The sequence below is a fragment of the Pyxicephalus adspersus genome, chromosome 3 (genome assembly GCF_032062135.1).
Source record: "Pyxicephalus adspersus chromosome 3, UCB_Pads_2.0, whole genome shotgun sequence".
Lineage (NCBI taxonomy): Eukaryota > Metazoa > Chordata > Amphibia > Anura > Pyxicephalidae > Pyxicephalus > Pyxicephalus adspersus.
In genome coordinates, this window is record NC_092860.1 from 133465642 (window position 1) to 133491172 (window position 25531).

At 38.2% G+C, this 25531-nt stretch overlaps 2 protein-coding genes across 2 annotated transcripts; both read right to left on the reverse strand.

Annotated features, from left to right (window-relative positions):
- Positions 1–1501: 1501 nt before the first annotated feature.
- MED28 (mediator complex subunit 28) lies at positions 1502–6608 on the reverse strand. The gene is made up of 4 exons (XM_072406411.1): positions 6348–6608; positions 4755–4821; positions 3372–3484; positions 1502–1820 (listed from the first exon to the last, which is right to left on the reverse strand). The coding sequence occupies exons 1-4, from the start codon at positions 6495–6497 to the stop codon at positions 1623–1625; spliced, it is 528 nt and encodes a 175-aa protein (XP_072262512.1). The 5' UTR covers positions 6498–6608; the 3' UTR covers positions 1502–1622.
- Positions 6609–9515: 2907 nt separating this feature from the next.
- On the reverse strand, positions 9516–24592 carry LAP3 (leucine aminopeptidase 3). Its single transcript, XM_072406409.1, has 13 exons — positions 24434–24592; positions 22995–23110; positions 22847–22901; positions 19953–20058; positions 18963–19122; positions 17837–18001; positions 16483–16641; positions 15308–15432; positions 13269–13357; positions 12896–12998; positions 12212–12291; positions 11015–11127; positions 9516–9893 (listed from the first exon to the last, which is right to left on the reverse strand). Exons 1-13 carry the CDS (start codon positions 24530–24532, stop codon positions 9698–9700), a joined length of 1566 nt encoding a protein of 521 aa, XP_072262510.1. The 5' UTR covers positions 24533–24592; the 3' UTR covers positions 9516–9697.
- Between the last annotated feature and the right edge of the window lie 939 nt (positions 24593–25531).

Sequence of the window (25531 nt, forward strand, 5' to 3'; positions counted from 1 at the left end):
GCTCAGGCACCAAATACAAAAAAGCTGACACACTTCTCCGTGCAGTGAAGACATATCTAGAACTATCCAGATCCAGAAGTATGGTGTTGTCCCCAGATGGAACTATAAGTAAGACCCATGCACACATGTAAACTAAGGTATCTGGTAAACCTAATCAATCCCCACAGAAGCATCACCAAGCAGAGGCTTGGGTAAGGTATCCCAACCCTCACTCCGGCAAAACCAGCAACCAACACACATAAATATTTATACACTCTGCTCAAAACTTCATCTCAATGACTAAAATATTCAAGTTGAAAATCTATCGATATACATTATAAAATTCTCTGGGAACAAAATGACAAAAGAATGGTCAATGGATACCTAAATGAATAACAATAACAGATGGATTCAGGACCACACTAAAATTGTTAAAATCTGAAATTACATTGAGGCTTATTAAAGTGTATTTGGCCCCCACAAGCATGTATAGGCTCTGGCGACCTGGAGGATATTCTTCTAAACCTGAATCATAGTACCAGTGAATTCCTGCAGTCTGTGGAACTATTTGGCGGAGACAGATGCACTGATACATGTTTCTCTATTTGATTCACATCTGGTCACATGCACACCCAGTTCAGTGAACAAATGTGTAATAGAAAGATACCCCTTGGTTTCTCTTGCAGATTAACAGATATTAATCCCAGAAGGACCTAGGTGCATGTCTAAGGCCTGACTGGTGTTCAGGAGTATTGTTTACACATAACATATGCTCCTGCCCAGGGCTGTACCTTGCATAACTAAACACAAAACTTTTAACAGTATCCCAATTCATGTTGGCAGTTACAAGCTTGGATGGTCTATTGAGTATTGCACCTGCTTCCAATCTATTAGTTCTTGTTTTCATAAACTTTTAAAATTGGTGAGCTTTAGCAGTGATGAAAACCCTTGTATGTTTAAATAGATTTGAATAGAAACAAATCCAGGTTGTGGCCATAGGTACCATAAACTGAGATGCTGGAGTCAAAGGATTTATGTACCAACTCCGAAGACCTCGGTATTTGAGTTACTGTTCCTATCAGCTTAAACCAGTATGGCCACTGAGCTCTGAATTCTAGTATCAGAAAGGCATTTTTGTTATTCACTGAATAGATTCCCTTTTTGGACCATTCTCTGTAAACCCTAGCAAAGGTTTTGCATGAGAGTTTCTTAAAATGTAAATTATATTTATTTATTCATAGGTAGCACTTGTCTGTTTTGCTTTGAAACAAAAATGTATATTCAATTTAGCTAAATAAATGTCACGTTAAAATAATAAGATACCTAATATGAATTTTTATAAATCTCAAAATCTTAATGCATTGATGAGAAAGCCTCTAAATTTGGGGTACTTAGAAAACTCAAAAGTGTTACAACACCAACATATGTGGGCATAGATTATTACATTTACATTTATTTTTTGCAAACTTTGCAAAGTGAGGATTTGTACCTGTTTTGGGACACAAAATTAGTTACATGGCACTGTATCAAAATACTTTTGGCTTTTATTTGACAGGAAACACATGTAAACACATTATAGTTTTATGAGGCATAGTAAAAAAAAGTCCTTATTGAATGACAGTGAGCTTTTCCATACACTAGTGTCATGTCTGCTTCATAGGAGCAGGAATGTTAGCCGAAGCTTGCTCCAAGTATGCAAGTGGCCCCTGGGCCATCTCATTTGTCTTTTTTTGGCCACCATTAATGTCTTCCAAAACTTGCTGCCATCCGCGGAGTTTAGTAAGGTGCTTCTGAATGAGTGCTTCCTTTCTCTGCAACTCACTTCTCAGTTCTGTGACATCCTGTCATAAAATAAAAAGAACACAAACATATTCAGTGCTGCAAACCTAGTTGTAGAACGCGTGAAAATATACCTATACTCTAATGCTTGGGTATATCTTTAAAAACAAAACAATTCCCACTTGGCCAATGGCAGTGACTTTCAAATTGTACTGGTCTTTGTAAAGTTGAAGACATTAAATGTTGCTTATTCAAGCCATTTCAGTTCTAATGATTGTCAGGAAATTACAACAGAACAATATTTATACACACAGCACAGACACCTTAATCCAATAACCAGTGTTCTCCCCAGTCTCTTTTAGCTGGGAGCACCACACGGCATTTTTCAGTAACTAGCCAGCTGTTTTTGGGCGGTTACTAAAGAGTTGGATCACAATAAAGGGGCTGCCACCCACTTACAGCTTCTTCCCACCTGGCTTAAAAATATTTCTGGATGAAAACTGTAATCACCATTGTAACGTGGATATTAAATTATTAGCTTCTCTATGCTCTGGATAAGCGAGAACCTTCTCACTGACAATTACTTATCTTGCTGTAAAAATGGATTTTAATCCATCTTGAGTATGTCCTTATTGTTACCGCTTTTCCCGTTTGTGTCTGCAGCTGATGTGAAGATGGGAGCGGGCCTATGAACTGGATAACTAAACTTTGTTTACGGTTGTGATCTTTGTATTATAAGGGGATGGGCTGCAGAGACTAGACAATTTCTGTAATATGCCTTCAGTATATGGGCATTTTGTAAAGTTAGAACTGCTATTCCGCATACAATACAATATAACAATACTATGAAAAGTAAACAGCTCTAAAACCGAAACACAGAAATGTACTTTATCTTAAATGCAAGCCAAATTACCGTAACAAATTAGCATGTTGCATTTGCCAGTCTACAAAGAAGGACTCAAACCCCATTTTTATCAAACTTGCCTACCTGTCTTCTTCGGTTTCCTAAACCCTCTCTACTTCGGTCCATACAATATTCCCCCTCCTATTGTGTGATACTTCCCCCTCCTCCTAGATTGTAAGCTCTTCAGGGAAGTGTCCTCGCCTCCTCCTGTGTCACTGTCTGTATCTGTCTGTCATAATAATTGCCATACACCTTAAAGTTTTACCTTAAAGTATTGGACAAAAGTCACAGTACTAAACTAATAGAGTCATACCCCAAAGAACTTGCAGGGTTTTTTTCGGGGGCATTGAAAATTGAATAGCTAACCCTGATGATTTAATTTGCATTACAGGTTGTAATATGCATTACAAACTTCACAAACCCTGAGGAGAAGAACTAGTGTCCCAAGTCACTGTACTTCCCACTTATCAGACAACATTGAGCTCTCAGTGGTGAGCTACCCATGAGTGTGCAACGTATAAACATTGGACTGATCTATTATTCACAACACAGATGGTTGAGACAGGAAAGGCTTCTGGTGCCAAGAATCTACTGATTGAGGAAAGGATCTGGGGAAGTTTTGCCATTGTCTCATGAAGCTAAAAATGTAATATTTTATTCGAGAAGGTATTTAAGGAGCCATTTTATTAAAAAAAAAAAACATTGTTACCTCTTTTATAACTTGTTCTGGCTTTTGTACAGAAAGTTGCAATCTTTTCTGCAGGAAAAAACATTCTGTTTGTCTGGCAACATCCAAGAACTTCTGAATGCATTGTTCAACACCTGAAGAAAAAAACAGCAATCCATTATAGCAAATATCACAATTACATTTACTCACAAATTTGACGTAAAGCTGAACCAACACGACACAGCAGATAAAATTTACCCCCAGAAAATTTTTGCCAAAAGGAACAAGAATGCTCAACAGGTTTGCAACAGTTGGGCAAAATAGCATGTAAAAGTACCCCTCCAGTATTGCATTGCTTACATTTCTATCACTGGCACTCCCACATTCTGTGTTTGTAATCTTTTGCCTCTTAAATGACTAAGGTGAAATTAGTACTGAGGAATTACTTAGTCCGGGCATAAATAGGCAAAATCAATATTTTGTGCTCAATATTTCCTACAAAAATGACTTTCTATCCGCCTATTTGTGATTTGGAAGACCATCTACACGTGTTGAGCATTTTTCTCAGCCAGTACAAGAACCCTAAAACAGAACTGCCTTTGAGAACCAGTAATCTGCTATGAATAGGACAGCAAGGGTCCGTGGTAAAGCACTTATCAGTACAGGTTTATAATAGGATAACTATATACAAAAGCACAGTAAGGTTGAGTGAGTGTAAAAACAAAACAAACCGTGATCAAATTTTATTGCAGAAAGGACATTACCTTTCCCTTCTGCAATCTGGAACTGGCTTGCTCACACTTTTTATCTTTATGCCTGTATCCTTAAGAAGAAGTGAAAAATCTCGGGCTTAACCATCCTTGCAATTTTTTTTTGCCCGAGCGAAGGTCGGGCTTAACTGCAAGGTTAATAACAATAATAATAATGATGATGATAATACCGCTTGTTTCTAGAAGTCTTGGGATACATGGCTCCAATATCTTCAATACCTTTCTTGTTAGGGTGATTACTCTGATGTTCGTTTTCTTTCTCTTCTAATTTTTAGGAAGATTAGTTTTGCTTCCTCTACCCCTAATCATCCTTTTCCTTCTTATTTCTTAAAAAACAAACAGTGTTATCACTGAGTGAATGCTCCTGTTACATTTTTTGGAGAACTCTTCATATATGCTCTTATTTTATCTTTCCATTATGACTTTTTATAGAAAAGTATATTTTATTAAAAAATTGTTCTCTTTATACCTGTACTGTCGAACAACGATCCATTTTTTAATCTTTGTTAAATTTGTGCGGTTTGTTTTGCTATGTGAAGGTTAGATTGCTTTAGGTTTTTTATTTTCCTAACAAAACATTAAAATACACAGAAGATGTGAGTAGAGGTATAGAAAAGGTACTCTTTTTTTTTTAATCAGTCTTTGTGGCTCTTACCAGTGCGAATCTCCTCCTGATCTGTCCCGTTCACATAGTCCTGACTTACAAGAGACGCAAAGCAGGCCTGAAAGTAAATAAATAAACAAAAGTAAATACACGGATAAAAAGGAAACTAAACACTGATGATTGTACAGCAGAGCCCAATTTTAGAATGGCACATAGTAAGAACATATTTGTAACCAATGCCAGCTGCAGCTTTTTTTTTTCTTTTTTTGAGGTTAATTATATTTGCTAGGTATTTACTCAACACAAAATCGAGCAAAACTTTGGGGTCTATATGCAGGCCTAATACATTTGTGTCTCCCAAAAAACAAGCATGAGACTTGGTGCAGCTTCTATGTATCACAATGTTAATATATAGTGCTGACATATCCTGCAGAGCTTCACCAGGTTTATAATCATGTAATCTAATGTCCCTACCATAATTATAATGCAGGGCCGGTGTGGGGGGGAAGGTGATTATTTTCTAGCAGCAGCAAGTTTTGGGATGTAGGAGGAACCCAACACAAACAAAAGGAGAACATAGTCAATGTAGATGTTGCCTTGGTTAAGGCTGCATACACACGTGCAATAATTGTCATTGAAAAGGATCTTTCACAATCCTTTCCAACGACTAGCACTGCACGATGCATGAATAAGTGCTGTACATAGAGCACAGTTTTGCTCTATGGAGAGGGAGAACAACAGTGCGGCACCCCGCTGCTCGCTCTCCCCCTTCACTTCCATTAAGATCGTTAGTCGTCCGTGGATCCGCAAGGATGGTCGTTTGGACGATGGGCGCTGGACACACGCCAGATTTTTGTCCGGGTTTTCTGAGCCGATCATCAGACGAGAACCATTGGACGTGTGTACGTAGCCTTAGATTTGAACCTGGGATCCCAGTGCTGTAAATTAAGAGTGTTGTAAAGCAAGATTGAATGTAAGGTAGAGTTCAGCTTTAACCATTTGTAATATCAGCAATATAAAATATCAGCAGGTGGGTTATCAGGAGAACCTGTCATTTTGTCTTGTATGGCAACGACGATAGACAAACAGCTATTTAGAAATAAATGGCTCTGTATTATTGGGCTATGTGTGCACTGTATGCACTATGAGCACTGATCACCCCATGACAGATTATACGGTATGAGCATTGTACACCCCATGACAGCACCCCATGACAGATTATACGGTATGAGCATTGTACACCCCATGACAGGTCACGTGACATATGGTATGAGTGCAAAACAAAGCATGACAGGCCATACAGTGCCAGCTCTGAGCCCCCCATTACAGTTCATATAGTAGCAGTACTGAGAACTCCATTACATTCCTCATGAGTGCAGAACAACACATGAAGGGTGGCACAGTACCAGCGCTGGGCACCCCAGGGCAGGCTGCACGGTAATGGCGCCTCAGGACGGGTCGCACGGTACCACCCCAGAGGTTAATGCATTGAGCCTGCCCCATTACAGGTCACTATATGAACATTAAACCCCATTACTGGTTATACGGTACAAGCACTGCACTCCACATTGCAGGTCATACAATCATTACAGAGGTGAGGAAATTCTATTCGGTACCATTGTCACCCTTCTATCATCATCCTACCTCGAATGACGACTCCAGCTCGTCCACCAGCGTGCTGTTCCCGGGGTTTTTAGCCCCTGGAGGAGTAGACATGAGCCCAGCGGAACCTCCCGGTTGCATAGGAGGACCGGGCGGCTGATTAGAAAACATCCCGCTTAAGGAAGACGCCATGACAGCCAGGGGATGGTACAGCTCAAACTCTCAAAAGAAAGAACACCACCCGGAAGTCAGCCACCATGTTAACTGAGGGCCGCTTATTATATATCAGTCCGCGGGAACCATCTTTACTCTGGGAATGTAAACAAATACAGACAGCGTCATATTGAAGCGCCGCGCACACACAGAATTCCGTACATTGAAAGGGAGCTAGCGTAGTGTATCATGTGACACAGTTCACAGTCACGTGACGGGGGTATGAAACGTAGTGTGAGATAGATGTCCCACTACGAGGGTTTAGAAATGTACCATGTGACACAATTCGCTATCACGTGTTGCAAGCCTGAAAAGGCGTGTCAGACTAGGGTCCTGTCACGTGGTCTTAGAAATGTTCATGCCAATATTGGATTCATTGCTGGATTAAATTTCTATCCCCTGTAAATATTCTCTGACCTGTGAGGCTTCTTGCAAGTAAGCAGCAAAGACTTAATGCAGAACTATCATGGAGTAAAAAAAAAAAAAAAGCCATCAATTAATAGGGACATTAGATTGTATACCGATTTGAGGGACAGTTAGTCACATGACTATCGACTTTGTACAGCATTGCATTATATGTCGGCGCTATATAAATATTGCGTAATAATAACAATCCCTCCGCAATCCTATTTCAGTTGCTCCTATGTTGTCCCCTTTCCTTTGCGTGGGCTAGACATTAGGCATCATCATCTTCTTCCAGGTTCTTCTTCTTGCGTCACCTGTTTCTCACACTGCGCATGCGTGACATTGTGACTGTTTACATAACAGGAAAGCCAATTGTGCACATGATCCTGATCTGGGCAGCCAGCAGACTCCAGGGATATGTGATGTATGTATCCCAGAACACTCTGGGTTTTCTCATTTAGTCTTTTTTCCCATTATATAAAAGGGTTAAAGGGAAATAAAGTCTAACTCTAGGTGGAAATAGTGTTGTAGTGTCCCACACTCTTTGGTTGTAGTGTCCCATGCTCAAATCTTCATATATGTTTACCCACCCCTTGGAAGAGGAAATGTAAATAAAAAATGGACAGAGAAGAGGGGTCCTGTAGGGTAAGTAACATAAGGTTATTTTGTTCAAACCATAAACAAAACATACTGTGAATCTACACTTAAATGTTATAATTTTGCCTGCACCCATTCAAACAGCAGGGGGACAGGATAGTCGATCTAGATAAGTAGTAAATCGCTTTACCATTTAGCAAAGTGAACCGTGCAGAGCAGGCAGGAATCTCAGGTAGGGGATGAGCCAGAAGACTGGCTTCTCCTTTAAGGTTTCGGGATATTACCTCCCTGGTGGTATTCCTGAATGTGGCCAGGGAGTTTAAAAGTTCTACAGGCATCTTTTTCCCCTGGTGATGCCGGGTGGGCATCTGTGTAACCTGGCGATGCCCGGCCAGCATCTGCTTCCCCGGCGTGTGATTATTGGGGACGCGAGGGCAGGGGAACAGATGCCAGACGGACATCTGCTCGTGTGTGGCTGGAGGGGGGACCATAGGCAGGAAATTTAAAATACTTAGCATTTTAAAGTTCCCGCTTTAACATTTAAAACTACGCTTTCTGATTCTGGAAGAAATAAGGCTGAAAATCTCTGGGTCCCCCTTTATGCACTATGGATACAGCACCTACATCAAAGGGGTAATGGGGCTTACAGCAAAAGGGCTTAATGAAATACAGTAACGATTTTTTTAGCTGTGAATGAAGAATGGAGGGCCATACAGTATTCAGATATGAGCCTGGTCTTTTATTATACACTTTTTAAGGGTCCCTTCAACATATTAAAGACATTTTTTGGATACACTGGTAATTAAAGATTCAAAATAAGAGGAAATAATTTCCTATATGTTTCTATTCAAAGATGTTCCTTTTATTTCTCATCTAGTGAACAGCGTAAGGTGTTAAATATTCTATAATTTTCTGCCTTGGTCACCAGGGCAAAGACAGACAGCAAGAAAAACCTTACAGTACAGGAAATGAAGCACCAAGCATGGTAGCATAACTTTGCCAAGGTCGTGTTTTACAGACACTTAGCTGTGGAAAAATGCTAAACAAACTTTGTCGGCCCCTTGTGATAGTAAAAAAAATAAATACACAAAAACACCTGAAGAACTTTTTTTAAGTCCCTGCTCCGCTTACCAAACACACACATGTGCAAAAATGACATTTGCTCCTAATACTTGAGGAATTATAAAATGTGGGTACAGTCATTCTGGGGCCATCTTTGATCATCTATTAAAGTGTAACTAAGGTTTTACTTTAAAAATATCTAATTAGGCAGAGCTTTATTGAAGACAGACAATGTCCCTTCTGCAATAAATATTCTTACTTGTCTGATTCATTCATGTGTCAAAAACGCTGAGCTGCACATCAGTAGCTGAAATACCCAGCACATCCCAGCTTGTAAGTGCTCAGACTAAATGAACACCTCCACGGGAGTTACCTCATTTCAGCTTGGCAAATCAAGATGGTCAAAGATCACAAGGAAAAAAAAAAGTGGAACAGAGACAGGTAAGTATAACAGAGTTTTGTTCCATTTAGGCCCAAATTATTGGCCTGTAAGGGCTTTTAGTGTTGCAATTTTGGGTAGTGTAGTTTTTAGCCCTTTCACAGTTGTCTACATTTTGTGAACATACTTGTATCCCGTTATATTGTGGTTGTCTTGTGTTTTTTATTTTTGTACAGGTTTTTTAAATGTAATGGGGTTTAAAATTTGTAAAACTAATAAAATCATTGAAAACAAACATAATTGTGCACCTTTTATATTTTCTAAAAATATTTTATCATGACAATTTTTAAATGCTTTATTTTTATGTATTTTGTGTTCAATGTGTAGGATGAGCCCCATTCATACTGAAATTAGTAATAAAGATTGTCTATGCTGGGTAAACTACAAAAGAGCTAAGATCAGAGAAACCTCCACACCACTAAAAACAAAAACAATGGTCCCATACGAAGAGGTGCTAGTGCTAGTGACATTGGCAAATATATAAAAGAAAACACTTTGTTTAACTTTACTATTATTGATTTGTATTTGCAGACCATACAATGGCATGGATATTGGAGGAGATGTGTTAGTAATAAAAAGATAGAAAATGTGTAATTTTAAGTATTTTTAAGTAAATGTGAAGTTCATTATGTTTCAAAGATTCTCTGGCTTCCAGTCCATTCCATTCCATTCAGCTTTATGAAGGTTTCTTGTCTTTACTGAGTCGATCAGCAAATTCAATCAAGGTCCTTGTAGGGCGCCCTGACATTCCTTTGCGTAAGTAAGGGATCTCATCCTTGTTTGACATGACACCAGCAATGTCTAGATGAGCCCAGTGAGGCATGGTGACAAACTCCTTAAGAAATGCAGCTGCGGTACACGCTCCTCCAGATCTGAAAAGTGCCATACAGTAAGTCTACTAATAAAATACTTCTGTGATTTTCATTCATGCAGCAGACAACTCCTGACACCTTGAGGTAGTTTTACCAAAGAAATATAAGCCATTCAGATAGCAAAGTGAATATTTTCCTTTGTAAGGGATCTTTAGCTTTCCTTAGTAAATAGGCGAATCTCCCCTGATGTCAGCTATGCAATTATGTGAAAGATAGGTAACCTTGCAAGTCCTTGGGCAATCTTTTAAAAGTGAATTTTATCAACATTTATCCAATTAAGTGAATTACCGTTAAAATTATAAGGAGTAAACAGCCTTTTTTTTAAACCCTTTGTGTCACATGAAAACCCACTGACCTTAGCTTATTGACAGTGTACTTGTCTATTTCCCCCCAAAACTATATTTGGACTAAATACTCTTTAAGGCTAAACTTAAAAACATTTTTAGTAGAGTGAGGAAAAATTACAACTTTGTTTTTATTGCTTTTGATAACTTCCTTCAGTCCAGTGACAACCTGTTTCTCCTATTTCCTGTACAAGCCTCACATACACAGGTAAGCTTTTTCACTCTTTTCAAAGCTGTCGTATTTCTGGATGGATTAGGCGTTGAAGTAGAACTAAGAGTTAACTAAGAAACAAGCTTCAGACTTTAATAATACCTTCTGAATCTGGATTTTCTCACATCCTTTTACCTGATAATTACGCTTGTAGTTTGTGGTACCTACATACCAAGATGCCCTAATATTGCACCTAGCTCACCTATTACCACATGCCACCATTAGTCACCTCCACATATTTTTTGTATTTCCTTATAAACAGCTGTAACCTTACCAAGGTATGGGCAGGAATGACTGTTTATGAAGAAATCCTGGTTTGCATGTGGAACTTGACACTGCAATTGGATCCAACCTTTTCTAGGACTATAAAAATTGTTTTGTAATCCACACTGTAAGGATCAATAAAGAATTTTCTTTTTTCATCAGTAGGTTTCCTCAAACAGCTATGGTGTTGCTCTGCTGATATAAATTATAGAAGTGCATTTTTAATTTCTCCATGCCTACAGATGCTTCAAACCATCCGTCACTAAAATTAGGAGAATACAAAGCTTTGACTGTTATCATACCTGCTGTATTTCCCAATATTATTAAGGTCAGCGAGTGCAGACTCGGTCACTTGTTTACTGTAGTGCTCAAACAGAGGCATCCTCCATACTCTGTCCCCTGTCACAGTACTGGCCTGAAAACAATACAATAAATTTAGAAAATACAGATTTATGAACTTTAAAAGGTCAGCTTCTGACAATCAACAGACATAAATGAGCATTTTTGTTATATAAAATGTGTAAATAATTACATCATATTTTGACCATTAAATCCTGGCAAGTGCATTTTGGTACCTATAAGCAGTAATATGCACCAACTTTAGTAGGGGATAAAAAAAGAGAAAGTGCCAGAAAAACATCAGTTTACTGGAAAACAACCTGAAGGGGTTAATCACTCAAAACTACAAGTGGAGATCAAAGGATTTAGAAATAACACAGGAAGACATTAGGAAGGAAAAAGAAAAAAAATGCATATTTCCACAAAACATATATATTTCCAACTGTGTATCTCAAATGTTGTAAAAGAATCCTTGTTGGTAATGCCAGAAATCCAATGATCTCCTAAGTTCCTATAGTGAGATGACAAAGTTATGTCTGCCGTTTTGACATCCCAACCAGTTTATCGGCCATGCCCTCGGTTATGAAATTGACGGGACATACCGGTAAGTGTTTTATAGTTTAGCAACAACATAATTAGGGAGGACTGATATGAAGTGGGGGAAGTGTGTTGTCAGTTCAATCCAAAAAGTTGGGAGTTTACTAAAGTTCTGTCAGCAAAGGGATAAAACAAGGTAAATATATTGAAGAAATGTACTGCATTTGTTTGCCTAAACTTACAATTGAGGTTTTTACTTGTAGTCTACAGAGTACAGACATAGACAAAGAATTTCATATTTCTGTTAATCCTGCATGGTAATAAATAAAACTTTGTGTTACAATACCTGAAGCGCCAGCACATACAAAAAAGCACAATAAATTAACAATACTGTTCACAAAGTTATTTTACTATCTTACTAACATGACCAATGAAAGCAATTTTGTTGGCCAGAGGTCTGAGCTTAATCCAAAGGCTAGAGGAATAAAGGCCTTAATTAACATAAATAAACTCCTATTTCCTGAACCTCTGAACAGCTCTGCCCAAGGGTATTTGTAAACTGTAAAAGGTATGCAAAACAATAAGGAACAAAACATAAGAGGAAAAAAAAAAAAAAGGCAAACCTCTTCAAGATGGGTCCACACCCAGGAAGAATTGGTAAACACACCAGTAGCAGCAGATCCTAAAGCCACGTCCATAGCACCTGCATAAGAGCGTATGGTAAGTGGAACTATATCAGAAAAATGCATCTCTTTCATAGTTAATGAATAAAATATTGTAAATATGCTAGCTGCCTCCCCATCTCCACCTTTAGGACATTGGTAACACCTTTACACCTCTTTTTGTCGGTTGGTTTTACAACTCTGTGGCCACAATACTGTGAATTATGCACTGTAATGCCATGGCTTGCCTATTCATTTAATGCAGTTGTCTACACTCTATCACATAAAATGTGCGTGTATATCTTTTCTTGTTTACAATTGCACTATATATTGACTATATGTTACCACGCGTTGCAGTGCAACGATAGTCCATTGGGAATGAATACAATGCAGGTTCATTAGCAAGGGATTATGGGGTGCTGGTCAGAATCCTAAGCATCATGGTGAACCAACACGTCACATACGTTACTGTGGATCACATACAATAGTGCAAGGTTTATGGGGGATTGTGTTTTCATTATGCATATACATAATGAAAACAAACAAATAAACATACACACACAATATTTATTAGAAAGTACAGTTACAAAGCCCAATTTAAATACAGATTCTGTATTACATTTTTCAATATTAACATATACATACCAGTAAGAGTTGCAGCATTTACAATGGCTCTTGCGTTGAAAGTGTCAGCATAACAGAGGGCATCAGCCAACAGCAGTCGTCCTTCTGCATCAGTGTTGTCCACCTGTCACAAAGTATTTATGTTTACCAATTTTATTACAACAAATAACAGTTTAATGAACAAAGACTTAAGTAATATTACAAAAGTACAATAGTTTGTAGCTACCGTGGCTTTCTGCAACCCATGCAGTAAATAAAATTAGCTGGTCAGATTCTTTTGTATGAACTGAAGCAGACCCTCCTAAATAAGTTTATAAGAGCCTAAGCTAAAAAAATGTTTAGCATTAGAAAAGAAAGCCTTAAAAAAAGTCTAGAAAAAAAGCAGGTGTTTTACCTGAATCGTCTTTCCATTCTTTGCCCTCACAACGTCACCAGGTTTATTTGCTCTGCGGCTCGGCATATTTTCACACAGTGGAGCCAAACCTGGAAAAAAAAAATTGCAACTTTAATTAATTTTTTGATCTATTCTAAATATAGAACAAATAAATTAGATTTGGTGTTTTGGGGTAAAAGTGTAAAGACCTTAAGTAATAATCTCTGTTTTTACAGCTAACTAAACACAATCTTTTAGATTCTTGGCTAAGCTGCAGGGTCACTCAAGGAACACTGCACCATTTACGGTTAGACTTTTCAAATGCTTTAATGAATAATAAAACCTAATAGAACTCTCAGTTTTCAGTTAGTTAAATACATCCTAAATTCATCAACAGAAGTTTAACATTTAAAAATCAAATTGTAAAACATGTAGAAAAGTCTGCCAGTTTGCTGCAGTAGGATCTAGGATTTTTGTGTGGAAGCAGTGGTCATACTGCAGAGATTCAACAAGTCTTCTCAACGAATCAGACGTTTAGCTTTGCAATTTTGCCTCATTCTGGTTGAAGTACTTTAAGGAAAAGGTGTGTTGCATGTCTGCAAAGAGATCACTGCTTCTCCACATGGAGCAAGGGTCCTTCCTTGCAGTAAGCCGATTAAATTCTACTCAAGCTGAGGCTTTTTAATGAAAAGGAACTGAAAAAACAAACCACGGCTTTTGTTTTCATGTACTTTAGTTAAATTAATCCAAAAGCTCAAATAGGCTTCTAAGCACGTAAAAAACATAAAATTGAAAATGTAAGCTAACAAACTAATTTCTATTTTACTCATGTGTAAGCAAAACCTTTACATTAAATCCCTCCACACTAATTGGTAGTACGAGGGGGTGCCTCGTTGCTGTTCATGAGCTGAATATTGAGGACCGGCGAAAATCTGAGAAAAAAAAAAATAACCCAGATACTTGACATCTCACTGGAGCGTGTTGGGTGTATTATCACCACTATCCTAGACATGTGCAAGCTTTCAGCGAAGTGGGTGCCGAAATGTTTGAACAGTGATCAGAAGAAGGAACGGGTTGAAGCGTCCAACGCCGTTTCGGCCCATTTTGAAGCTACGCAGGACTTTTTGGCTAGGTTAGTGACTGTCGATGAAACCTGACTCCACATCTATGATCCTAAAACCAAGGAATAATCAAAAGAATGGCTCCACAGCTGGCCCCCACGGCCGAAGAAGTTTTAAACCAGAAATCAGCCAAAAAAGTCATGGCGTCTGTTTTCTGGGACAAAGACGGTATTCTGTTGATGGACTACCTACCTCAGGGCTCTAGTATCACCAGACAGTATTATGCTAACCTCCTGGTCCAGCTGAAAGAGGCAATCAAGACGAAAATCCCTGGAAAGTTGACCAAATGTTGTGGCTGCCAAATTGAACACCCTGGGTTTCCAATTGGTCCACCATTCCCCCTACTCACCTGACCTGGCCTCTTCGGACTATTATCTGTTCCCGAATTTGAAGAAACACCTGAAGGGCAACGTTTTGAGGACATTTCTGACGTCAAAGATGCAGCTGAGAGTTGGTTTGTGGCCCAACCAAAGGACTTTTATTTGAACAGTCTAGAAAAGCTGAAACTACGCTGTACCAAGTGCATCAGTCTCAGGAGGGAATATGTTGAAAAAATGTGATATTTCATAACTCTAGCTCTCTTCTTTCTAGCCAAAGCCAGGAACTTCTCAGCACCCCCTCGTACCTATGGTTACTACAAGTCCACCTCCACCCAATTAAAGACAATGGGCCTGATTTATTAAAGCTCTCCAAGGCTGGAGGAGGTACACTTTCATCAGTGAAGTTGGGTGATCCAGCAAACCTGCAATGGATCTGGTCCAGAATTCAAAATGTTTGCTAACAAATAGCAAATAACTTTGAAGAAATCCATTCCAGGTTTGATGGATCACCCAGCTTCACTGATGAAAGTATCTTCTCCAGCCTTGGAGAGCTTTAATAAATCAGGCCTTATGACTTGTATTTACACAACAGGTATCAAAAGATAGAACTTATACATACCGATCAGATTAATGGGTAGCTTTAGGGTTGCAGCAGTTAATATTGCAGAAGTAACAGTAGCAGCTCCACCCATATCTGCTCTCATTGCATCCATTCCTGATGATGGTTTTATTGAAATTCCACCACTAAGAAAAAAAGAAGTATGTATATAGCATGGAATGTTTCAATACCATTGAGTATGAACTGTGAACATGAAATCAAATACTGACATTTTAATATATAGTTAGGTTTTTTAAGCTGTGAAACACTTATAAATTAATGGGCTTCTGGTTACAACAGGTTGATAATGACTTCATCTATACCACACAATATTGTTCATGATTGACCAGAAGCCTGGGGACCATGGTTCTGCAGATATTGTTGAAACTATTGTAGAGCAGCCATATTGAGATTTGTATTAATATATTTTAATTTTAATGCATTTGTATTAAAGTGTGTCAATAAATGGTACTACATTTTATCTTATGACATGTCTTTCTGTTATATGGATCTGAAAATTGAGTATGCTCAATATGAGCTGGGGTTGGACCCTGTTAAGAATATAAATCCACTTAACATAAGATGTTTATTATGGTAAATATCTGAAATTATTAGAACTTTGGCCCTGACTTATTAAAGATCTCCAAGGCTGGAGAGAATGCACTTTCAGCAGTGAAGTTGGGAGATCCAGCAAACCTAGAATGGATTTCTTCAAAGACATTTGCTGGCACATGTTTTGAATTCTGGACCAGATCCATTCCAGGTTTGTTGGATCACCCAGCTTCACTGATGAAAGTGTATTCTCTCCAGCCTTGAAGAGCTTTAATAAATCAGGCACTATGTGTTCCCCACCTAGATATGATGCTTTAAATGAACAACTACACATATAAAGAAGGTTGAGGCCAAAATGATACAGAACTTGGTTAGTTCACAAATGTTAGAACATGACACCTAGACATTAAGTGAACACAGATTGGGAAGGAAATCCACATGCTATTCAAAATGAAGGAGAATTAAACAAAAATACACAACATTGTGGGATAGGATCAGCTGAATTTCACCATGTAGCAGCACATAATATAATGTTCCATGCCCCCAAAATATGTTATTAGTCAGCAGAAGTAAAGTTGTACAGTAAACACATTTAAAAGTTTCACAGACAATGAAAGCAATTTATCAACGCTTAGTTCTCCCACCTGTCAAAAGTGACTCCTTTCCCAACAAAAACAAGCGGTGGCTCCTTGGAGTCAGGGCTACCAGTATAGTGGATTTCCAAAAACACTGGAGGTTCATCTGACCCTTTGGCCACACTTAAAAATGCTCCCATCTGTTGATCTTCTATCCACTGTTTTGACCTAGAAAGAAATAGAAAAAGTTATCTACCGTTTGCCAATAACAACGTATGTTATTCTCCTTTTATTTCCACAGGGAGAGGGAAGAAAAGTGTTGTTAACGTGATACCATGACGTGGTTAACTAAAAATACAAGCTAGAAAGAGACAGCTCACACTCATTTAAACAATTTACTAATTAGACAAAATGTTTTTTCATTTATTAGGACAACCCCCTGGCCCTTACAGGTCAATGTATAGTAAGGTAATTATTTGTTAATGTTTTACCCTTCCTAAAAAGTTTCAATATTTCCTAATTATAACTTCTTCTTTAGATGAGAAATTTCCTTTTAATATATACAATATAATCTTCTAATACATTAATAATAGTAATGTATAATATATTATATATATTACTATTATTATTATATTCAGTACTTACATGTTTCCCCTTTTCTGGCCTGGCCTAAAGTACTTTTGTCCTACAATGATTTTCATTAATATGTTTTTTTTTCCAACGGGGGTGATTTAGCCTTGTGTGCAGTCCCTCTAGAAGGGCATTTTGTGCACAGTATCATGTATACAATATACTTACAGTTACCTAAGAGGAACACTTTCTTTCAAGTAACATCTTCTACATAGGTAATTGCATTGGTGGAGAAATTACCAAGTTTTACAAGAACTACAGCAACACACATGCAGGTTGGGAAATTGCTGTACGTAAAATACTTTTTTATAACCCTAAAGCTGAAGGGATAACTGCACTTTTAGTTTATATCTTAGGACAGCAAAGAGCATACTATGTTCTGTACACCAACTGTAAAAGGAAAAAAATGTAAAAAGCTTTTAAATTGACTTTGTTATCCCATTATGCAACCTGCATAATGTTTATACTGCAACACCAAACAGTACAGATTGGTTCAGGACCCACCCCAGCCTGTGATTATTTGAGCAGTACCAGCACATATATGAAGGTATCAGTATGTGCTTCCTGTAAGCAATAGACCTCTGTGTGGATCTTAAGGATGTTCCCCTTTCTAGCCTTAGTGCTGGCCCGCAGTGTAAAATAAAATTCAGTGGGAAAAAACAGATTATTTGATTTTATTTTCCTACCTTTAGTTGTTTGGAATAATCTAAAATAGTGCCATCACTCTGTGATGTGCATAATGTTAACTCAGAAACATAGTTCCAAGTTACATATGCATAGACACAAGACTTACCTTGTAAAGACCTTTACATTGCATCCCAATTTTCCAAACTTCTCCTCAAAAATTTGAGCAAACTTAGTAGGCGTCATGTAGTTTGCAGGCGATTCCATTAGGTATCGAGCAAGGTTCTGTCCCTCTGCGTAGGACACTCCTTTCTGCCATGCCTCCGCTTCTTGGCTATAGTAGAAAAATGCTATTAATTTAAAGAATCCTTATTAACATTGAAAACTTTGTTACAGGTAGGTTATAAAACTTTTGGTGCAAAAATATGCTTTTGTCTGATTGGTTTATTTGAAAAAAAAACATTAACCAGAATATGGAAAAGTCACATGACTGTCTCTCCTCCAATCATTGAGCAGAAAGAGTTTTCTAAAAAAAGGAGAGCAAGTCACTTGCCTCTCTCACTTATATAATCACAGACCTGGATATCTATTGGGACAATAAAATACTAAATAGTAACTGTATAAGCAATGAAGTTTGTTTTTTGGGTGGAATCTGGTCTATAGATAACTAGTGTACTACTATGTTTTTGTTTTTCTAACACTAGCATACATAAGCAACGGTATAATTCTTCAGATGTATATGGTTTCTAATTGGGAAGAAAACAAGGATTGGAACTATTCCCCTACAAGTGTTTTGGCCATGTACTAAGCCAATGTGTCCAAATTGAAAAATCTTTTCTTTAATGCCACAATAATTGAAGTCCATCTCTTATGCAAAAAGGCAGCCAATGTGTTTGTGAGTTGCTCAGAAGAGGTAGAAATAATGTGGCATAATGTGGCATAAATATAACTGAGAAGGTGGATGTTCAATAATGAGCTTTATATTATTTGTCAAAGATTAGAGTTGCATATGTAGCTAATAAATGTATGTAATGTATGATAATGTCACAGGAACACCTGCAGTAAGATTCATTTCGAAAAAAATCAGTACATTTATGTTTGTGGCTACTTGGATACAAAATGCAGTTAAATGATCTGCCTACATTTTTATTCTTTAGATTAAGCGTTTTGTTCTTTTGTACTTTTTTTATCTGGTGCTTTAACAGGAAATCAGGCCGGAAAACACACAAGCTAGCCTGTTCTTGATGTTTTTTTTTACAATATACCATTATAAATATGTATTGAAATACATATACCTCCCATATGGCCTTGTAGAAACAAGTTTCTTTTTTTTCTTTTTAAGCTCATCATATTCAAACAGCCCAAGAAGGGCACCTTCAGCTGCTGCCTGAGCATCTCCACATGGATCTACTTCCACTTGTTCAATTTCCATATCCTGAAGCTGTCTGCAGCCCACTGTAGAACAAAGACAAATTTATACATATACAAAGCCAATTTCATTATTTCACTGTTCTTCTCGAGCTGTTGGATTATATATATGGACATTATTCATTTTCACAATGTCAGCATTGGAAGGACCCCCGTGTTCAACCTAGAGTTTTTTTTAAGCGGAGTGGGAAGAAATTATAGGCAGGTGGCAGCCCCTGTATTTTGACCCAACTTTTCAAAAAGTACCCAAAAACAGACATGTGGTTACTGAAAAGTGCCAGGTGGTGTGCTCAGCTAAAAAGGGCTGGGGAAAACCCTGGCCTCAGTCACACAAGCAGTGCTGGGATACGTTTGGTAGTGTTGCAAAAGTTCACACCCATGCATGGGTGTGAGAGATATTAGGACATGATGTTGCTTCATATGCCCATCATAAATTTATTGCCCCTTTGTCCCTACCTTACTCCAATGACATTTCCCAGAGAAAATGCCCTTGTAAACATAGGAAGGAGCTACAACATTGTGTATATAGTGTCTGGTCTAGAAATGTAATTGTTTTTTGTACCCTAGGTAAAGTAATCCAACATCTCGGGTTCACTGCAGCAAAAAAAAAAAAAAAGCAGGTGTTTTAAGGCTTATACAAATCTTGTCACATAAAGTATATTGAGATACATATAGTGCCTGATTGGCACCCTAGTAGCACAAGGTAAGAATTCTAGCCACAATACAATTGTATTATTATAGCACAAATCCAGCTTAAGTGTTCACTAAACATTTTTTTGCAGAATCTTTGCTTCCCTCAGTAATGACAGTATAGTGTACTGCACCAACTGCAACAACTTCCATTAAAAGACTATTACCTGACACTGCAGTCCGGATGTTCTCCTTCCTCTCATTCCATACCTCAAGTTGATTAAAACCAACAGATTCTTTTGCCAGTCCCACCACTATAACACTGGGATATTCCTGAAAGAAAAAAAGAGGAAAAATAATTACTTGACCAAGAGAAAGATTTAAAAGCTCAACTGCAATTATAGCTTTCCTTTGATATCAAAAGTTGAAATCTAAAAATCTAAATGTTCCTTTTAAGTGGATCGTGCTCACTTTCTGTCCTGGTAACAGAGGATTATTGGACAACAAACAATTCCCTAGAAAAAAACAAAAAAGATTAGAAAGGGCTCATAATTTCAAGCGAACTAAACTGATCATTAAGACAGAGGGCTCAAAGTAGAGTACTTTGATGTGTATTTACCAACATATCCAATTGCTCCACATTCTGTTGAGGACTATTACTTGCTTGTGATTGGTTAGCTGTTACAATCACTGCAGATACGATCATTTAAATCAGACTAGAAATCTGATCACAAAAATGTCCATGTGTACCAGGCCCTATGTTTTACTACAATCTATGCTTTAGTACTCCAGTAACAATAGGGCATCACTAAGACAAATATTGAGTACAGTTGCTCCCAACAAAGTCAAAGACAGCAACCTGTGGAAAAGTTGCTGCAGTTCTAACCGTTCCCTATGCTGTTCAAATGTTTTAAAAGTTTGGCTCAAGAATAGTTGAACTTTTTTACAGTGAAAGCCGGACGAAAATTCTACTTTTAAAAATGCCAGATCAGACAGGTCATTATTGCAGAAATGGACACTTTTTGATGTTCCTTCTGCAATAATCATCCTTACCTGCCTGATTGGTCTAGAGAACTGTCAAAAATGCTGAGCTGCACATGCACAGCTCAATGCTAGTTGCCAGGATACTCCAAAATCTCAGTTTCCCCTTGTGCCTGGCGGGACTGAAAGAACGCTCATATCACCGAGCCTGATAAGATAATCAAGATGGCCAAAGATTGCAAGAAGGAAGAATATGGCGACAGAACGAGGACAGGTGAGTATAGAGGGGTGTAGTTCTGATTTGAAGCTGAACTATGAAAAACACAAGTTAAAGGTTTCCAGTGGTAAGCCTTCCTCTGAAAATGGCAAATGCATGGCTGTCTTTCTCATCCAATGACTTTAATGTCTTATGAAATACTGACTTGTAGGATGTAGGTAAGAGTTCAAACATCCCCTTCTAACCAGCTTGCTTGTTTTGGGCTTGATTTATTAAAGCTCTCCAAGGCTGGAGAAGATACACTTTTATCAGTGAAACATGGTGATTATAAATATTATTACAAAATATTTTTATATCGCCGACATATTGTGCAACGCTGTCCAAAGACCAAAGTCATGTCACTAGCTGTTCCTCAAAGGAGCTCACCATCTAATATCCCTACCATAGTTATTTGTCATTCATACAGTCTAAGGACAATTTTGGAAAGCCAATTAACCAAACTGCATGTTTTTGGGATGTGGTAGAAAACGGAATACCTGGAGGAAACCCACAGAAACACCGGGAGAACCTGCAAACTCCATGCAGATAGTGTCCTGGCCAGGGTTTAAACCTGGGACCCAGCGCTGAAAAAGCCAGAGCGCTAACCACTTAGCCACCATGCTGCCTTAATCCAGCAATCCTGGAATGGATCTGGTCAAGGATTGAAAACATTTGCTAACAAAAAGCAAATGACTTTAAGAATTTAATTCCAGGTTTGCTGGATCCCCCAGTTTCACTGTCGCAAGCTTTAATAAATCAGGCCCACTAACTCAAAAAGTATTTGTGCTTAAGACAGGTAGGTAACCAGCATTTGAAAGTGATCAGCATTGGCAGCTCTCATGTTTCTTTTAGTATAGGAAGCCAAGGAGAACATTATCTGGCTGACATCTGTGTAGTAATTATGATGTATACAACAGATATTATAGGCCTGATTTATTAAAACACTCCAAAACTGGAGATGATTATCGTGGGAGAACCTGGGTGATCCAGCAAATCTGGAAATCAGGCTCAATGCCTGAGCTTCAGTCACTGAACACTAAGCAAAAAAGTTGAAATATATAGGAACATGGGGAATACTCATTAATGTAATATAGTAATAATAGTTTATGAGATGTAAAAAATATTAAAAAAATGAAACCACTTTAATCACCTCCATCGGATTTCCCATCAAGTCAGTTCTTTGATAAAGTACAAAAGTAGCCAAACCACAACCAGTCCCAGCTATTACACATGGAAGTTTTTCACTGCGGTATAATTACTGCTTCATAAACAAAATGTTATACGCCTAAACTAAAAATTCTATCATCCACATTTAATTACCTGTCAAGTCATTGTATTTAAAAAGTAGCCAAACCACAATCAGTGCCAGCTATTACACACGGAAGTTTTTCACTTTGGTATAATTACTGCTTGATAAACAAAATGTTATACACCTAAACCTAAAATTCTATCATCTACATGTAATTTACCTGTCAAGTCATTTTTTTTAAATGTAGCTAAACCACAACTGGTGCCAGCAACTGCTCAAGCAAGTTTGTCAAATCAGTATAAAATTGTGTAAAACTATAAGCATTTGAATTTTAAAGCGGACCGAAACTCCAAATTTTTACTTTACATAAAAGGGTTGACAACTTTTTTATATAAGGTAAAATTGTATTTATTTGTTTTTAAGTGCACGCATCCCAGGATGCTCGTGGCTGCTCAAAAGATCTTTTCCCCATCTACGTCACCTGATCTTGCACCTGCGCAGTGCGAGATCATGTGACGTACGTAGAAGAACCCGGAGTGAAGCATATGGAAGAGCCCAGCGAAGGATACCGGGTAAATAATTTTTTTTTCTTATTATACATTTTACATTGTCATATTGTCTATAGAAAAGGATACCTCATGTAAACCATAAAATATCCGTGATTTGCCTTTCTTGAGGGAAGGTCCAGATCTGTAGATGAAATAAAAAAACAGGTTAAAGTCGCCTAAACTGCAGTGATCATTACAAAGTATAACTAACATAACACAAGGACATATACATTACCTCGTCAGCTGATCTCTCAGCTTTCCAGACACAACATTATCAAACCTGTCTCCCGCCTGAGTGAACACCAGGCTTTCATCCTCCTTCTGTTTCTCATAGACACCCAACACAAGGCCCTGAAAAATGAAAGGTAACAAATGTCTTTACACATGGGGCCTGATTTATTAAAGCCCCCCCCCCCCAGACAGGAGAGGTTACCATGGGTGATCAAGCAAACCTGGAATGATTTCTTAAAATGTATTGGTTAGCAAATGTTTTCAACCCTGGACCAGATCCATTATAAGTTTGCTGGATCACCCAGGTTCACTGATTAACATGTATCTTCTCCAGCTTTGGAAAACTTTAATAAATCAGAGACATTGTATACATTATTTATGTTTACATATGTCAAAGTTCAGCATTTCTCAACCTTTTAAACATGGGGGAAACCCTTAAATAACTTTTTGTTCTTTAGAATACCCCTTCTATAATTAGTGGATCACAGAATACATACAGGTAGTCCCCAAAGTTAAGGACATGCGACACTATACAAACGGGGCTTCCCTGCTCCCTCGTGTGCAGGACAGAGGCTTGAAAAAATCTTTTGCTAAACACAGCTGAGGTTGTGGGTGATGTTAAGAGCTGAGCTGATCTGTAACATCTTGTAACTCTTTAATGTCCAAGACAAGTTCTGCAATTGTTCTTTTTTGCATATCAAAGCACAGCTTGCTACAGAAGTTAGTGATAGTCTTGGCTCTATAAAGTTTTTCGAATTGCTTTGTGATTAACTCACAGGGAGGATTTTATACAGTAACTGACATCATGTTGCCTAATAATATATTGAGAGAAACATCTGTCCTAATTGCATTCATTAAAATAATGTACTTGTTCTGACTTACATACAAATTCATCATAACAACAAACCTACAGTCCCAATCACATATGTAACCTGGGGACTATGTGTACTAGTGTGGTGGTCTATAGGAAAAAAGCCTCTTACATTGCTGGCCAGTGGGAAGAATTTTATCCTTACAGATAGACAAACCTAAATAATAACCAACCTTGAATCAATTAAACTGACCTGAGAAGCAGAAATTGTTCATTGTTTAAGGAACCCTTAGCAATCTTTGCTAGGAGTCAGTGATTTTTCTGGGAAATTAGAAATAGAATATATAGAAGGCTGAAACAATTTTATTAGACATTCTGGAACACATCTCACATTGCTGATTATTACAAGTCCATAAACAAGCTTCTACCTGATCTGTCTTCCTACCAAACTACTCCCAGAGCAGTGTCCCAGCCTGAACATGACTGTATAGAAGTTAGCAGTGATTGCTGCACATTTTCCTCTCTGCAGCCAAATCATGATAATGATTGTGGTATGCAGACATTACATTTATTTCATCAGAATGATAGAAAGTGATAGAGAAGGGAGAATTTTTGTGTCCATGGAAGCTCACCTTTCTGCCAGTGTTGTAGCACTGAGCTGTCAGTGACAGGGACCTGCGGCAGCCGTGCTGGAGTCTCCTCTGTAAGACACATCTGACCGGTTGCAACATGATGACTGCCAGAACCGGTCACCTCTTCACAACTAGTGCCCTCTAACATGTGACTACAGACACCGATTGATGACGTCATGACAGACAACACTGAGTTACACGCCCCTTGTCCTATCACAGGGATGATCCCGCCCCCTTACCAACATCGTGCAGCCTACTTTATTTTCTACAGGTGTGGAGTGTTATAACTTACATCTGCCACCTAGTGGTGCTGCGCTGAATAGTAGGTTAGAGAACAAAATACACTGCAGGTGTATTCATATTATTACACAGTATTTATATAGCGCCATCATATTACGTTGCGCTGTACAAAGTCCATAATCATGTCACTAGCTGTCCTTTAAAGGAGCTCACAGTCTAATGTCCCTACCATAGTCATATGTTTTTATTACAGTATAAGGTCAATTTTAGGTGGTAGCCAATTAACCTCACTGCATGTTTTGGAATGTGGGAGAGAACCCAAGGTACCCCACACAAACACACGGAGAACCTGCAAACTCCATGCAGATAGTGTTCTGGCCAGGATTCAAACCTGGTACCTAGCACTGCAAAGGCCTGAGTGCTAACCACTGAGCCACCAAAGTTATCCTTTACTATAAAAAGTATAAATATTTTCCTGATGTGTCATTAAACAGCAACAGTATCGTTTTACTGCCACAGGGAGGAAGAAACATATCCTTAGTCTAATCTTAGCCGGTGATTAGAATGTAACACAGAAAGGGTGCTTCACACCTGGTGTTCCCAGACACATTGCTACTTATACACCCATGATCAGCAAACTGCACCCCACGTAACCTGTTCACTCAATTGTGCTGTGATTGTGCTGTGATTGTGCTGTGGTTCTTCCTCCAGACCAGTAAAAGCAATTGGAAGGCCAAAAGTAACGGCATGGCCTCGATCCACCACAGTTGTAATCAGGGCTTTTTTTCTCATTGAACTCACCTTTTTCCAACAGATTTTCCAAAGGAGAATTACAACTCTAAAGCCCTCATAAAAGCT